Genomic DNA, 17,678 nt, shown 5'->3' on the forward strand with positions numbered 1-17,678 from the left:
CAACACACCTCTGCATATGTGGACTGCTGCCAGCGCCACCTTGCGACGACCGCAGGTCAAATGCACCGCGTGGTCATACCCCGAGGTGATTTAAACCTGCAAACTGTCCACCATAGCGTTGTTTCAACATGTATCAGCAGTATCCTTAATTTATGAGCATGAGTATATATTTATAAATGTTATTTAACCTTGTAGTTACCACAATCTATTCTAATTCTGACTAAAATTGGGTTTGGAAGGTAGAAATGTGAATGTTGCAAATGTGCTCAGAAAAAAATTACGTACTGGAGGCAGAAACTTTAATTTTCAGTATCAGCTAGGTCATTAGGAAGCCTGTCAAATTTCAGAGAAGATATTCTGTGACTTACAATAACAAACTAATTTCAGTACTTCGCCGCTTCCACAGTTAGAATAACAACTCAAACAAAAGAATCTAAAACCTAAGCGATGAGCTCTGGCTTTTGTATATAAAATGAAGCATTTTTAGACACAGTATTATTGGTAAGTGACGGTAATGTTTACATTCTTGTCCTCTATGACACCAGAAATTACGAACAGTTACTCTGATACACCTTTATATAAACTTCCTGCTGTGCAACGCAACACTTTGTGCTAATTCTTCGGTGGCATCCACTTTCTAAATAGAATGGAATGACTAGTCACTGCCTGTATAACTTCCTGCAATGTTCAAATGTTCTGTAATACAGGATAGCACTGCATCCAGCAGTAGGTATTGTTAACAGTGTCTCAATGATACATGTGTGTATACTACCACGTTCAACCTATTGCGCTGGGAACAACTGTTAATTCACTCGAATTCCACTGGCAACATCTCGTGCAACATATAGTATCACAGTATAAACTAGAGGGAAGACGCTCCTGTTGGAGCACAAAAAGGTGAACTTGTTCCTCTTGAAAAGACTCTGACACAAAATTGGGGCACCAGCTGCCTCAATCTTCAATATGCCTCCCTCACAAAACATCCTATATCCTTTTATCCAGTCCCTCTTTGTAGTTAAGCTTTCATACAGCAGCATCTCCCTCTCACTACCACTGTCTATGTCTCTTTCCCACTGTCTCAATTTTCTCCCATTGATTTGTAGTATATATCACTACCACTCTCTCCAGTCTCACTTATGCACCCTTCCCAATACTTACGTGTTAACGTTCGCCGATCTGAGAGCGTCCAGACCCCCCAAGCCTGTATGTGGTCTCTACTAATCTCTCTTTTTCATTTCCACTATCTCCTGTCTCTTTTCCTCCCACAGATTATATCTCCATGCATCTCTCTCTCTCTCTCTTTCTCTCTTTTACTGGCACTGTCTGTCGCTGACCATCAATATCCCCATTCTCATTGGCTCCCAATGCTATAGTCTTCATCCATCTCTCTTTCTATTTCACTGACATTGCCTCTCTCTCATCATCACTGTCTCCTCTCTCTTTATCTACCACTGCCACTGTCTTTTCTGTCTTCCAGCGTCACTGGCTCTCTGGTACTCTGCTGCAGGACAAAGATGGGCGAATATGTTTACATGCCAAAATTTCTGCTGTGGAAGACGGAATTAGGATTGATGCAGCTGGTTACCCGCATTTCTGTTAGAACCTTTTCAAGAGAAACGTTTTTGCCTTCTGTGATCTGATACGACCATTTCTCTGCTGATTCCCTTCTTTTCCCTTGTACAGCACCGTATTCAGCTTATATAAAACGAATCCCTTAGGTCGCTAAAATTTTGTATACTTCGGCACAATTATGTACCTACACACAAATAAACAATAAATATGTATAATATGAGAGTCCCCAAAATAGTGTCTTTTATGCTATTTCTCAACACTTTCCTCAATGACTGCAGTTTCTTGAATACCGCCAGCTTATGATTTGTATCATAAAAGAGTAAAAACGTTATTAGACACATTTTACTAAATTTCCAGTCGTTCCAGTTTTACATATTCTTTGGTAGTCAATTTAATCAGACGTTTTAAGACCCTTTTCAGCCTATTTGTTGTTACTGCATTGTCACTTCGAGTATATTTGTATATCTGTGAAGTAGATACTGTGTCTGAGGTTTCGTTAGTGAAAAATTGATGACTAAAAACATAGTCTACTGAGCTCAGAACCCTTGCAATCACACTAAAACCCTTGCCATGTGTCCACTACTCCAGTTAAAACTACATCCAAGCTTCAGACCAGATATTACATGCATAATTTACTGCGTCAGTACGGTAACTTTAAACTTCTGGATCTTGGTAACGGATGATGATATCGAGAAAAGTTTCTAAGTTCTTAGAGAGTATTGTCTCAAGAACATACGGTGATATTTTCTACTATCTGCCATCAATATAAATTACAGAAGTCACCATCCTCACAATTGTTACTTTAGGTACCCAAAAACCGTAATTTTCGAAAGTGGAAAAAATAGGGGTTATCGATGAATGTCTAAAAAGCGTACAGTAAAAATTTGATCAATTTTCATTGATTAGTTATTTAGATTCTTGAGACCCGTGGTGCAAAAACGGCTAAAAATCAGTTTTCACGGTTTTCAGCATAAGTTCAGTTACTTTGAACCTCTCGCTGTCGGGAATGGATAATGATGTCGAAAAAAGTTTCGAATTTTCCCAGGAATGTCATCTTAAGAACATTGATAAAATTTTCGAGTTTCTGCCATCAGCAGAAATTATAGAAGTTGCCAGCCCCACAACTGGTCCTTTTCGTCCCCAAAGATCGTGGTTTTTTGGGGTTTTCTCAGGGATTGTGCTTCTATAAGCCGCCTAAGGTCCACCCTAGACCACAGCTAATGCAAAGGAGCCAATCGATTTGCTCAATTTGCATGGCCTAGAGAAAGAGTGTTGTGTTTAAATTTGAAGCCTTTACTATAGGATAGCTACAGTAAGCCAATTCTTTTATTACGTATACAAATGGTCAATAGGTCAAGGGTTATTCAAACAATTTGATCCTTTATCTCTGTGATAAAGTCAATCACACATTTTGCTCCAGGCCCAGTCCTGGCTCTCACCGCCCCTGTAAAAACTATATGTCTCCAATAAATGATGTGTTACTGTTGCAAATACTAAATTGTACTTGGTAATGACTGTCTTGATAGGGAATATTCAAACAAAACTATTATATTACCTGGACCAGTTGTTTTGGACTTCTTGCATTTCTACAAGAAACATAAAAAGATAGTGTAACTTCACACTTAACGAAATATCAATATGTAACGTCTCTTACAGCTTATATGTGGCCACATTATGTCAAATGGGTGCTTCTGTACTGCTGCTAATAATGTCACAGCTATTCAAGGGGACAGTGTAAGTAAATATTTCGACACCAGTTTGATCTAAGATGTTGCTGTTACACTCCTATAGCAATCACTGACTCAATTACAATGTTTTTTGTGAGTACACATGGCAAGATTCACCTTCTATCTTTCATTGTGACTTCTTCTCCTTTGGTCTTCCCTCTTGCAGCTTCTTAGCATGTAAGCATCATTGTAATTACATTTAAGGAATTGGGTAATAATAACTATGATCTCTATTTTTGTATTTGTTTCATTTAAAGAGCACTGTTGTTTTCCCTTTGTCAATAATGATATAAAAACTTCCTGTATTTCAGTTTAATTAGTACTGAAAGGAGATCAATTTGGTGTCATGTTGATTTGCATACCAACCAGATACCATTATGTGCAGATTTTCACACCTCAGAAAAGTCGAACCTTTGCAATCTAAATTTATACACAAAATTTACTATATAAAAATTTACTACACAAACTATCTGTTCACGAACAATGATTTGAAGCCTGACAGCCTGCAGAGCAGCTAACTAAAATTAATTATAACAGACCATTCACAGTGGAAGTGATAATACATCGAAATTACTTGATTCAATTATAATTTTCATATTTAATCCCTGTGGTGGTCACTGTGACCCATCCTGTCTTCTGAAATATTAAGATTCGGAAGTATACTACAACAGCAGTTCTCATAAGTTTAGCTTTTTTTTCCTTTTATTGGACGAGTTATTACTGCTTAACATAATATATTGTGGAAGGCAAAGTCTTTATTAGAGCTAATTGCTGGAAGTTTACATGTGAAAGTAGTCTATGGTATGACAACCTAGTGGGAGGGCATGATTACTAATGTAATGAATATAAAGAAAGCATTTCAAATTTACTCAACTCTGATAGAAACAGTAGAAATATTAATGTCACGTTCTAACAAAGTGAATTTTCCTCCTCAGGTCAAATTTACTTGAATTCTGTTTGACAAAGACACGGCAGTTGTACATGTACAGTTTAGGCATGTATATTTGCAACTGACTCATCTTTGTTAAAGAGAATCTAAGTAAATTTAATCTCAGGAGCACAATTCATGACCATAAGACAAGAAGTGGACATTCAATTAATGTGTCCAATGTTAGTCTGGCGAAGACCCATAACAGTTACAAATATCTTGGTACGTACATGACTGTTGGCAGCGGCGATCACGAGAAGTTACGGTCACATGATGACTGGTCTGTGGCAAGCATGTGACACTACTGAGAGGGAAGACCATCATGTTTGGTGTATCCTCTTCAGTCCCGAAGATAAACAAAGAATGGAAAAAATGTTTCAGTTGCTTTTTTTGGTGCATCTGATGTCAAAGTAACACAAAAAAACTAATTTTGAAATTTTATTTTATATAATGTTTGAGTAATTGAATGTACACATGTGTGGACATTGGATCTCAACAGAGAAAAAAATGCCGATCTCATAGTCTTTTCATATTTTTATTACCAATGAAAAATGTACACATTACTTCTCATTTTTATGTACACATTACATTTTATGAACGCATTACTTCTCATGTTTATGGAATTTAGCAAAACAATTGATTTTTAATACGCACAAATAAACTTTGCACTTTTTACACATTATGCGGGAACGTGACCTGCACCCTGGTAACCGACACCTTGAGGCAAAACTACTCTCAATATATTCAGGAAGGTGGTCAACCCTGTCACATATGCTTTCTCTAGTTGGCTTTGGTACAATTCGTCTTCGTTTTGTGGGCTGATGCTGCTCATCTTCATCAGAACTGCTGTCATACTCCTGTGTCACACTCGGAGAAATTTCTTTCGACAGTTCCAGTGAGTCTACAATTTTTGAAGACTTTACCAAGTCGTGGGACAAGTGAATTCTGAAGTTTGTGAGAGACATCCACTTTTGGTTTGGTATCCCTTCTTTTTGACAACACCTTTTGTACTTAATCCATGAATTAATTATGGCTAAATCTGTGAAGTGGTTGAATACTCTGACAGTCCACTTTTTTGTTCTGATGTTTGACCTATAGTATGCCAAGTATCTATCACAAAGATCAATGCCACCCATATTGCGATTATAGCTTTTGATGATGGCTGGTTGTTTGACACTAACCTTTGCTTTTTCTGTATTACACCATCGTTTGCAGGTACCCTCTGTTTCGCTCCCTATGCACGAGGATAACAAAGTGACGGATTTATTGTCCTTCCATTTGAGGGCGCAAATTTCCTGGTCCTCCCTTACGTACTCATCCCATTGCACCCGCTGCAGCTCCTGATCCCTCTTGAACTTAGAAGCAACTTCTTTTATTCTATTGGCTATCACAGTTCCTGTCTGAAATATATTCCTGTCTAGTAAAAGCTGAACAGATTTTGAACTGGTGAAAAATCTGTCACTGTAAATTACATGATTGTAATCATTGGGTATAGTTCTAGCCAGTAGTTTGAGTATAGCCGCTCCCAGGCCATGTTCTTTTTGATTGCTGTCAGGAATTGTTCCTTTGCCAGTGTATATAGCAAAATCAAGGACAGGTCCATCTGATGACGCTAAAATAAAAATTTTGAGGCCAAGTGGATTAGGTTTGGAAGGTACATATGTTCGCATCTTACGCCTCCCCGTGAATGGAATCATCTGTTCATCCACAGAAAGGTGTTGAGACCTGGGTAAACTAATACATTTATTTCTAAAAGCATCAATTAAAGGTCTTACCTTCCAAAGTTTGTCATTTACATCATGATCTTCCACATTATTTACAAAATGCAGATTATTTCGTAATTTGTAGTATCTATCTCTTGTCATGGTTGATGATACAAGTGGAATATCCAGTTGCATATTCCAGTAAAGTCTTGCCTGGGGCAATTTCAATGTACCCATCAATATCTCAATTCCGACAAGGGACAAAATTTCATTAGTACTTGTATCCAGACTTTCTGAGTTCTTTTGGCAATTATATAAATTAGTTTGTCCTGCAACATTTTTCCAGAAATTTTTATCGACGTACTCAAAAAAAAACTGTGAAGGGTTTCTCAGTTCACCATCAGTCTGTTCTTTAAAGTTGCCGTCAGAAGGCTGTCGATTACACATCCTGCAAACAAATAGTGCCACTGAAAAATACTGATCTAAATCGTGTCAGATGACACACAGAACTACACCAATGTATTGCTTACTTAGATTGCCTCCATCTTAGTGGACGACAGTGAGAAGATGAAGCTGATGCAGGTGCCTTAGGAGTAACATCAACATTGCATCCTTCAACTTCAAGCACACCAATTCGTTCAGGTGGAGTTGGAGGTTCATCAACAGGATCATCTTCGTCTGACAAGGAACTCAAGTCACTCGTCTCGAGCAGTTTTATAATTTCATCGTCTGTTAGAGCTGAGAAGCGAAAATGAAATAAAGTGAAAGTAACTGTTGATGTAATAGAATAAAGAAATGAAACTGAACCTAATAACAAAATTTTTTTATTTTCATTTTTTATTTTTTATTTTTATTTTTTAATGTTTTTATTTTTTATTTTTTATTTTTATTTTTTTTTATTTTTTTAGGATTAGATGTGTTCCACATCCAACACGCTATCCATTACACCACAACAACCACAATAACTTAGGTGCTCTCCTAGAGTATTAGTAGCTAAACTTTCGACTTTAATTTAGATTACGTTTTAAATTACGATTTCACAATGAGATCAGTCTTAGCGTTAGTACCACTACATTCTGTGAGCTAAAACCTGATGTACACAAATGTGTACTTCAAATTCAACAGTCGATGTTTGTAAAACTACGAAACTATGGTTTTCATTGCATTCACATATCACTTTCTTGATGTCTTGTTTGGAGTAAGACACTATAAAAACAGTAATACAATTCAAAAAGGATTACTGAAACTGAATTTACCTTTCTCGCGTGTCGCAGATGACGCCATCCTTCAGATCGGAAGTTTCAGGATGCAAGAAAACCAGCCAAAACTGACTTGCGCGCGACCTAGCGGCAGAAACAGAAACCGCATGATGTGCGCAGTCATGCACATCAGGTCTCAATTCAGGAAAACGTCATTTGGCAGGATGACACTACAAAGACCTGATGTGCACATATGTGTACGTCGGGACTGAAGAGGGTATGGCTCTGGTGCATTGCACTGCATCTGCAGCAGCAATCTGAGCAGCAGTTGAGGCCATAGTAACACAATGAACTGGTACAAATAGTTTATTTCAAGGACAGCTCTGAGCCAGGCACTATGCAGCGTGCATTTCACTGACATCAAACTACCGTGATTTGCGACTTGAGGATGTTAGCCGAGAGCTCTGGTTCTGTGTCAATGTTAGTGATGGCTGTGTGTTGGTTAGAAGGAGGCCAGTTGAGGGAATGTAACCAAACAGCTTGTGTGCTATGTACACTGGAGCTACACTGGGAGCTATGGTCTGGGGTGTGATTTCATATGACAGCAGGAGCACAACATGACTGCAAAGTGTACACCAGTCTGGTGATTCTACCTGCTGTGCTGCCATTGATGACCAGCATGCCAGGTGGCATTTTCCAAAAGAAGAATGAGTGCCCACATACTGTTGTTGTAACCCAACATGTTCTACATAGCATCTACGTGTTGCTTGGCCTGCTAGATCACCAAATCAGTCTCCAATAGAATGCATCTGAGACATCAACGGACGACAACTCCATGTCATTCATAAACAGCATTAGCTGTCCCTGTATGGACCGAACAAGTGAAACAAGCATGGAATTCCATCCCACAAACGGACATCTGGCACCTGTACAACACAATGCATGCATGTCTGGGTGCTTGCATTAAACATTCTGGTGGATACACTGGTTATTACGACACCAGGCAATGGCTTGTCTTGCATTTATATTAACCTGTGATCTTGCAACGCTAATTACCTAAATATACTGAAGAGCCAAAGAAATTGATATAAGCACACATGTTCAAATACAGAGATGTGTAAACAGGCAGAATATGGCGGTGCACCCAGCAACACCTATATCAGACTACAAGTGTCTGGCGCAGTTGTTAGATCGGTTACTGCTGCTGCAATGGCAGGTTGTCTAGATTTAAGTGAATTTGAACATGGTGTTATAGTTGGCACACGAGCGATGGGCCACAGCATCTCCGCGGTAGCGATGAAGTGGAGATTTTCCCATACGACCATTTCACGAGAGTACCCTGAACATTGGGAATCCAGTAAAACATCAAATCTCCAACATTGCTGTGGCCAGAGAAAGATCCTGCAAGAAAGTGACCCTGGACGACTGAAGAGATCTTTCAATGTGACAGAAGTTCACCCCCTCTGCAAACTGCTGCATATTTCAATGCTGGGCCATCAACAAGTGTCAGCATGCAAACCATTCAACAAAGCATCATCGATATGAGCTTTCAGAGCCGAAGGCCCACTTGTGTACCCTTGATGACTGCACCACACAAAGCTTTACACCTCACCTAGGCCCATCAACACTGACATTAGACTGTTGATGATGGGGAACACGTTGCATGGTTGGACGAGTCTCGTTTCAAATTGTATCAGGTAGATGGACACATACGGGTATGAAGACAACCTCATGAATCCATGGACCCTGCATGTCAGAAGGGGACTGTTCAAGGTGGTGGAGGATCTGTAATAGTGTGGGGCATGAGCAGTTGAAGTGATGTGGGTCCCTTATATGTCTAGATACGACTCTGACAGGTGACACGTATGTAAGCATCATGTCTTATCACCAGCATCCATTTGTGTCCATTTTGCATTCCGACGGACTTGAGAAATTCCAGGAGCACAATGCGACACCCCACACGTCCAGAGTTGCTACAGAATGGCTTCCTGGAACATTCTTTTGAGTTTAAACACTTCCGCTGGCCACCAGACTGCCAAGACATGAACATTATTGAGCACATCTGGGATGCCTTGTAACATGGTGTTCAGAAGAGATCTCCACCCCCTCGTACTCTTAAAGATTTATGGACAGCCCTGCTGGATTTATTGTGTCAGTTCCCTTCAGCACTACTTCAGACATTTGTGAAGTCCATGCCACATTGTGTTGCGGCACTTCTGCATGCTCACAGAAGCCCTACACAATATCAGGCAGGTGTATCAGTTTCTTTGACTCTTCACCGTAATATTTGCTTACGCTTTAGAATGACTCATAGTATGTACTTTCATGAACCCCTGCCTTACATTCATATCCATGAAAGTCGTTTTTCAGTATCTACTGTTGTTCCAGATTGTTCCAAAGTTATTTGCAACAAAAAATTTCGTAGTATATCCACATTTTACATGAATGAAAAAGAATATTACAATTACACATGTGATTTGAATAAGTACACAGCTATGATACTCTTACTTACTAGATTTACTAGTAACTAGGATTTTTTCCTCATCATGAAAGTCCTTCAAGTGACTATGAAAGTATTCTTCCACTAAACAATATGCCATATTTTTAAAAAATGCCTCTAATACTACTTTAAATTCACTTAGGGTGAGGATTTTTACTGATTGTTACAGTTTGTTATACATATTCAGGCTTGAGTGTTTGTGGCTATTACGCATCTGCGACAGTTTTGAATATGGTATGTCTAGCATGCAATTGTTTCTGGTATGTGTATTCATTCATTCTTGTGGTAGATGTATGTATATTGTCTTTGACACGTATTAAGCAGTTATACAAATATAAACTTTTGAATGTCATTATATTTCGTTGACTGAAATATTCCTTACTGGATTCTGTAGGACTCCATCCTTGAATACATGTAATTGTTTTTTTTGCCATCTGAAGATGCAATTTGTATCTAGTGAATTTCCCCATAACAGTACGCACATTGAAGCTGTGACTGAAAGAATGTATAGTACAAGAGAACCAATAATGTTTTGTTGATAGAATATCTTAGTTTATACACATGCATGTTATATACTCATCCTTTTGGATTATAATGAGGCCCAACAGTTTGACAGTTGGGTTCTCTTCTTTTCATTCCTTTATATTAGAATTTTTTTTTTCGTTTTTGTTTTATTTACACATACCTCGTTGCCACTACACAATTGGCTACCTTTTTCACATAATTTCTTGTTTTGGTGTCTACCTGTATGTTCTCGACGGATGAAATCATGGTCATGTCATCAGCATACAGAACATTTTCGCAGGCAATGCAGTTTGAGAAATCGTTAATGTAGACAATAAAAAGGAATGCTGTCTTAATTTTCATTAGCTTTTACCTCCCATTATTGACCTATGCTAATTGTTACCTGTTACTTAGATAAGGTTTAACAAAATATAATGGTTTATCTACAGTACCATAATAGTCAAACTTTTTTGCAGTAGCGTGAATCGGCTGTTCGAGTTAGTTAGGGTCCAGATAGATTGCAAGTCTTTTAAAATATATGTACAAATATAACGTATGTCCATTTAAAGTTGTAACTAAACTTTAAGCAGTTGTACAGAACTGTGTTGTCATTCAGCCACTGTTCCAATAAGAACAGAAGCAGATTTACAGGAAAATTTATTTCAGGTCAAGAGCAGGTTTTAAGCTCTAGAGGAGCATATAAATTTTCTGTTTTCTTTTTGTTGTAATGCTTTATGTTCTATGTCTAAATTATAAATTGGTATCATTATGCTGGAATCAAGATAACTTTAAAGTATTGACAGTTCTCTAGTAATGTGAAACTCAGCAAGTTCATACTCTAAGCTACAATGCTCTTGGAATAAGTTGGTTTTCTGCAAATGATGCAGTGTCACTCCAATAGTAATTGTTTATTAAAAGGGATTGCTGAAGCTAGAATGAGATTCCAATCACAAACTTTATGAACATTTTGACACCCATATTTATTTACAGAACTGAAGACAAACCTCAATTTTGCCATTACAGTAACTACTCAGATTCACAAATAAACGACTTAGGACCAGTAGGCACGAACGAAGAAAGCATCTTGAGAGCAGTCTACCTAGGGGCAGTTGCTGAAGCTCTTGGTCAGTTGTGATGGCAGCAACACATCTCCAGTAAAGGCCTAACCATAGAGAATGCAGCCTGTAGGTGTGGCTCACGCCATAGCAGATGCCCAGAGTGTTCAACAGCAAGAGGGGGGCCACACTGGCAAGAGTGGCTGGTGATGCTGCATTAGTTGTCACACTTTGGAAGCGGCCAAACCTCATCAGCAGCTTGCATGTGTAGTGCAGTAACACAGAGTTGCCCCTCGCCACTCCTGTCACACAGCAGTCAAAGGTGTCCGCATGTGCAAACAGCCACTCTGGCCTACTTCAAATCTGTAATTCTGAGGTAGATGGCCACTGGCTGTTGCAGCAAGCTGGTTGCTGTTGCATTAGATCCTCACTGTGTGTGATTGGCATGATACAGTAACAAGCATTTCGATGATGTGGCCTGATCGCCATGGCTCACGGCCACAGCCCATACCACCAGGCTGCATTCTGTCTGGTCAGGCCTAAAGATCCTTGTAAACATTTGTCATTTTCGCTTTTATTTAGTCATGAGTAAAACAAGCCTGTACCCCAAATTAATCTTAGGCACTGTGTTTAAAGAATAATAAGCAGAATAAAACAAGTCGCTGGTCAGGAAATAGTTTAAAATGAGAGATGTATACAAAAAACCTGTAAAAGGAAGTGTTGCACTCAGAACGTGATGATTACATCAACTTTCTCTGAATGGATAATGAAACTTTTAATAACTTTTTAGAGTTACTTCACCCTCATATTGCAAAAGAAGACACTAGTATGCGAAAGTTTGTCCTCTTCTACTTGGCCTTACAACGACAGTTCATTAAAATACCACAACATGCGAAAACAGGAATACTTAGATTTTTTTATTTTATTGCACTGCCGCTACCATTTTGGTAATTGTCAGTGCTATTTTGTTTTTATCCTCGATCATAGTTTCTATACTAGTGGAAATGCATGATATAGCGAGATAAATTGTAAAATATGTATTTTTCACTAAAAATATGCAGTGAAACATCAACCCAAGCAATGTTCGCCATCTTGTGAAATTTTCTGTCAGTCAAAATTTCTGGAAAACCATAAAACACGCACGAAGTTTGACAAACATGTCAAACAGCTCACATACAAAGCAGTTCTGGCATTGACTTTAGCAATGTGTTTGAAGAAGAAAAAGAAAACAAGACTGATCCAGGGAATGGCATACAATGAGAAATTTAACCATGTAAATCTGCTAAAGGAATTATTACTCTAAGAACCTGGTGATAGGATGACGAACATTTTTAAAAGAAAGCAAGGGAGATACTTATGTCCTTGACAAAAAAATAAGGGAGATTAAGAGTACGGCGAAATTTCACCAAAAATCAAAGCAGCATTTGTAAAAGCTAAATATTTAATTACACATTGCAAATACTTACACATATTCTGCAACAGATTTTGCCTCAGTCAGTAGTTTTATATCATTTTTAGCAAATTCAAAGAATTCACCATATGAATAAGAAAAATTCGTGGCAACTTTCATTTCAGATTTGATTAGTTTTGTACTAATTCTATTCCTTACATCTGCCCACTCGTTATTCATAACAGAAAATTCCAGTAAAGGGGTTAAAATATCATATTACAACATAAACATTTTCATGTTTACGTGATTTGAGGCATGTGTTGCAACAAAAAAGCCTGTTACACTTTTTGGGATTATTTAAAACTTCAAAAAAATCGTTCACACTTCTTGGGGCCAATACATTCATTATGATCATTTCAGCTTTAGTTCGTTTTCTGTGACACATTAAATTCACTGAGCACCTTTTTTGAAAGTTTGATTGCATGGCCCAAGCTCCTGTAGTTTAGACAGTGTTGTACTGTGTGGTAGACTAATGAAAGTTCACCAACAATGGTTTGCACGTCATTGTTTGTTAGCCCTTAGCTCAGGTGAGGAGAGTTGAAGAGAGTAAGTTATCTTGGACGAAGTAGTGATATCAGTTGCTTTGTTTTTGTGACCTACAAGCAAATACAAAAAGTTAACTAAAATTGCCAATGGCTAATTACTACATGCTGAACAGTAAGATATATAATATTAAGTATAATTAGTAATAATTTATTCCTGAAATATTTTGTGCTGTACACAATCGTTCTTGCCGCCATATGCGATACTAAACTCAAGTTTGCAGATTGATCAGTTTTCTTTATAAGCATTTGACCATGCTGGTCCAATCCAGGAGTATAAATCTTTCGAATTCATAAGACATGTAACCATATACATTGTCTTCTTTCTTATTGGTCATATCTTCATCCTCACCACCCATCATAAAGTCTTGAACAACCATTCACATTAAGCACTGACACTGAAACAATATCACATCTGAAACTTCCTGGCAGATATCAACGCACACTCCACTGCAGAGTGAAAATCTCATTCTGGAAACATCCCCCAGGCTGTGGCTAAGCCATGTCTCTGCAATATCCTTTCTTTCGTGAGTGCTAGTTCTGCAGGGTTCGCAGGAGAGCTTCTGTAAAGTTTGGAAGGTAGGAGACGAGGTACTGGCAGAAGTAAAGCTGTGAGGACGGGGCGTGAGTCGTGCTTGAGTAGCTCAGTTGGCAGAGCACTTGGCCGCGAAAGGCAAAGGTCCCGAGTTTGAGTCTCGGTCCGGCACACAGTTTTAATCTGCCAGGAAGTTTCATATCAGCACACACTCCGCTGCAGAGTGAAAATCTCATTCTGGGAATATCACATCTAACCGCCAAGTGTTGGTTGTCCACTTCTAAGATAATCGATAGACTTAATGTCGATATAAAATCAATTGTATCTGCTGTCCAACTTTTCAATGAATTCTGACTATAAGCGCAAAATTTAAATGTATATGAAGGTAGTATCTGTTCCTGAAGGAATAGATACCTTTGATGACCGTGCAGCTTCTCTAGAATGAAATGATAATTAAATTGACACCCTAGCTGCCTTATGCCTCTGTGCCCACGGTGGCTCAGATGGATAGAGCGTCTGCCATGTAAGCAGGAGATTCCAGGTTCGAGACCCTGTCGGTGCACACATTTTCAACATGTCCCCTATGATGTATATCAACGCCTGTTTGCAGCTAGTGTGTAGATTTAACTATCATTTCATTCTAGAGAAGCTGCATGGTCATCAAAAGTATCTGTTCTTTCGGCAACAGATACTACCTTCATATATAGTTAAAATATGGCTACCCAGCCATTGACCTTCTTCTGTGAACACACACGCTATGCTTCAACTCGTATGGAACTTGGTAGATTAATCTGCCATGAGTAATGAGTGTAATGGGCAAACATCTATTAGGCGCACTACGAATGTAGTGGTGTGGACATATTTGGAATGTGGGTCTCATGGGGAGCGTGCAAGGGATAAGTCCCTGCAGGCGCACTATCCTCTGTGCCCTGTGGCTCAGATGGATAGAGCGTCTGCCTTGTAAGCAGGAGATCCCGGGTTTGAGCCCCGGTCGGGGAACATATTTTCAGCATTCCCCAGTGATGTATATCAACGCCTGTTTGCAGCTAGTGTGTCGATTTAATTATCATTGCAAAATTTAAATGCTTGAAAAACATTTGTACATACATAAAAAATAAAGTTAAAAACTGGAGAAAAACGTTCAATGAGCCTGAAAATATGGGAGCCAGGGGACTATCAAAAATATGGTCAAATTCGGGAGATCCCAGGAAATACAGGAGAGTTGGTCACCCTACCCAATGATTACATCAATTTCCTTCGAATGGATAACGGAACTTTGTACAACTTGTTATGGCCCTCATAAAAGAGCAAACTGGTCTGAGAGATTCGCTATTATTTAGCCACAGATGAGTGAAACAGGCCCATACATGTACCAAGAAAGCTCGTCAGTTTAACCTTAGTTTTGAAGCAGATGCTTCTCGTGTGTGTTGTATTTTGGCACTGGTGGGAATGACTACATGTGCAGACAAAGCATTTCTAACATTGGCTCTGGCACTGTGTTTAAAGAAGAGGAAGAAAACAAGACGCTGGTCCAGTGAATCGTAAAATGAGAGAGAAATTTACGAATGAAACAGTTAAGGGAAATGCCATAGTGCAATGCCTCAGTTACTCAGCAAGGAGATGCAATGTTCCTTTGGACTTGCCTGCATGTTCTGGACTGCGACGCGACCCCAGATTTCCGGCTTATCGCAAATGGTCGCCTTCCATTAGGCTATCTGAACATGCCCAACGGCCAGACCCAAACTTCCATTGTTGTCAACCATGTGTCTACAACCACCACTCCTCTATCCATTATGTATATTCCCGTACAGGGAAGACATTTTAATTGAAAGTCGCTTGCCCGGTGTTGGTCGATAAATACAATATTGCAGTGCCTGTATTGTTAAAAAAGACGATGAATGTTCCTTCAGACATTGATGAAAGTTGAAGGAACACTGCATCGTCTTTCTGACGACATATAAAAGTTTGGGTCTGGCAGTGGGGCGTGCTCAGACAGCCTAATGGCAAGGCGAGTGGGAAATCGGGTTTCGAGTCCCAGCCCGGCACAAATTTTCATTGCCGCCATTCCGTTATACAGCTGATGGTTGCCCATATTCGCAGTTGGGAATACATTTCATTTTTTAAAGGACCTCATGATTACATCAATTTTTTGCAGATGGACAGTGAAACGTTTAATAACTTCTTTAGAATTACTTCGCCATCAAATTGAAAAAGAAGATACAAGTATGCGAAAACTTATCTTCTTTTATTTGGTCATCTAATGACAGATCATTAAAATACCGTAACACAACGTGGGAACATTACTTCGTTCCACTCCCGACTGAGTGTTGTGCATAAAATATTGATTTTCTTTTTCACCTTGTCCTATGTAATATAGTCTATGGTTGCAAGAAGTGTGATATCTCTGCCATTTTGGTAATGGTCAATACTATTTTGTTTTCGTCCTTGTTAGCAGTTTCCAGAGATGTGGAGACCCACGATATGGTGAGGTAAACAGTTGTTTACTAACCACATGCGGCGATGCAGAGACATAAGCAACGTTCTCCATCTTCTCAAACTTTCCATCAATCAAAATTTCTCGCAAACACAATGTATGCTTGACAAACACGTCAGCAGCACCATACACGGTCTAGTAATTAGCCAAAATAGTACAGTTTCACAGCTTGTTTTAATGTTTACGGGGTCCTTAATTGAGGGAAGTTGGTTGGTGAGGTTATCAATGTGCAAGTTTTCAGTGCCTGTGGGAATATAGTCTGAAAGATGCTCCTACTTGACGCAAATCTTGCTGATGCCACTGTAGTAGGCTGTGAGTCGTTGTATCTTTAGTTACTTTATGTTCTTTGTAGTGTTTCTGCTAGTGGAGCAGACGACATATAGAATTCAAATAGTGAAGTAAAAAGACATTATGCCGAATATAATTAACGACGTAAAGCTCGACTTCAAAGACGTATTGTTACGACCGAAAAGAAGCACTTTGCGAAGTCGTTCCGACGTGAGCTGCCTTGCATCGTAGACTATAGTAGAAAATTATGTACAACCTAGAAACCTGAATCCAAATTTAGAACATGCTCGTAACAGTTCCGTTCTTTCCACAGGTTAATTTGTTTCGCGAAATAACTTTCAGAAACTCCAAACAGTCATATAAAGGCATACCTCTTATTGCCTCGAATATGGATACGATCGGCACATTTGAAATGGCAAAGGCGATCTCGAAGGTAACTGATGTGTGAGTGAATGGCAAATGATGAACAACTTTCAGTTTTATTCTAATCATTGATTCTGACTTTCTTTCCAATTGCTTCATGAATTTATATGCATTGGTAGATGGAAGTGTCTGCAAATCATAGCAATCATTGGTTACCAATCCCTGCCCGGATGTAGACGCGACAGTGCAGAAACAACGGAAAGAAAAGAGAAAAAAATAACTGTGCTGGTAGATGACTTGGAAGGACAGTTTTTGTAATAAGGTATTCAAAAAAACAACTTTAAGACATGAACATTTCTCAGTAGGCCTACGGTTTGTGTGTCAGTAATAACGCGGTGTTTTTTGTAGTATGTTCGCACATTTTTGTTTGTAATGAAATTGTTGTTTCAAAGCTGATAGTTTGTCGGGAACGACGGGTACAAACTAAATATCACTAGCAACATATCATTAATTTTATACTATATTATATTTCATAAATTATTTTCGAGGAGTAAGACGTCATCGGTCGTCTAATCGTTGCCAGTTCAAAAGTATATATCGTACAGCCATTAACTTCCTCAGATATTGTCTATTGCGAATAGTAATGCTCTATGCTATTTCTGGAAAGCTCTCGACAGAGCCGTTGTCGTGTTACTGTGTTGTACCTTGCCAGAATGCTATTGTACGTTTAATTTATCATAGTGTCAGCAGCTTGATACCGTAATTTTTAAGAGTGTTGGACCTTTCTGCGTTGCTCATAGGAATACTAGTGTTTAATT

The 17,678-nt window shown here is 38.8% G+C and overlaps 1 protein-coding gene across 2 annotated transcripts in view; it reads left to right on the top strand.

The window, feature by feature from the left end:
- Positions 1-16,547: 16,547 nt before the first annotated feature.
- Positions 16,548-17,678, top strand: part of LOC124619475 (GMP reductase 1-like) — a 98,769-nt gene continuing 97,638 nt past the window's right edge. The window contains exons 1-2 of one of the 2 annotated variants that reach the window (XM_047145882.1): positions 16,548-16,707; positions 16,811-16,930. In XM_047145882.1, coding sequence (XP_047001838.1) covers positions 16,621-16,707; positions 16,811-16,930 — 207 coding nt within the window. In that variant the 5' untranslated portion in view covers positions 16,548-16,620. Of the gene's footprint in view, positions 16,708-16,810; positions 16,931-17,076; positions 17,183-17,678 lie in introns of those variants that run through there. The other variant, XM_047145883.1, reaches the window with a different exon arrangement.

The sequence above is a fragment of the Schistocerca americana genome, chromosome 6, assembly GCF_021461395.2.
Source record: "Schistocerca americana isolate TAMUIC-IGC-003095 chromosome 6, iqSchAmer2.1, whole genome shotgun sequence".
Lineage (NCBI taxonomy): Eukaryota > Metazoa > Arthropoda > Insecta > Orthoptera > Acrididae > Schistocerca > Schistocerca americana.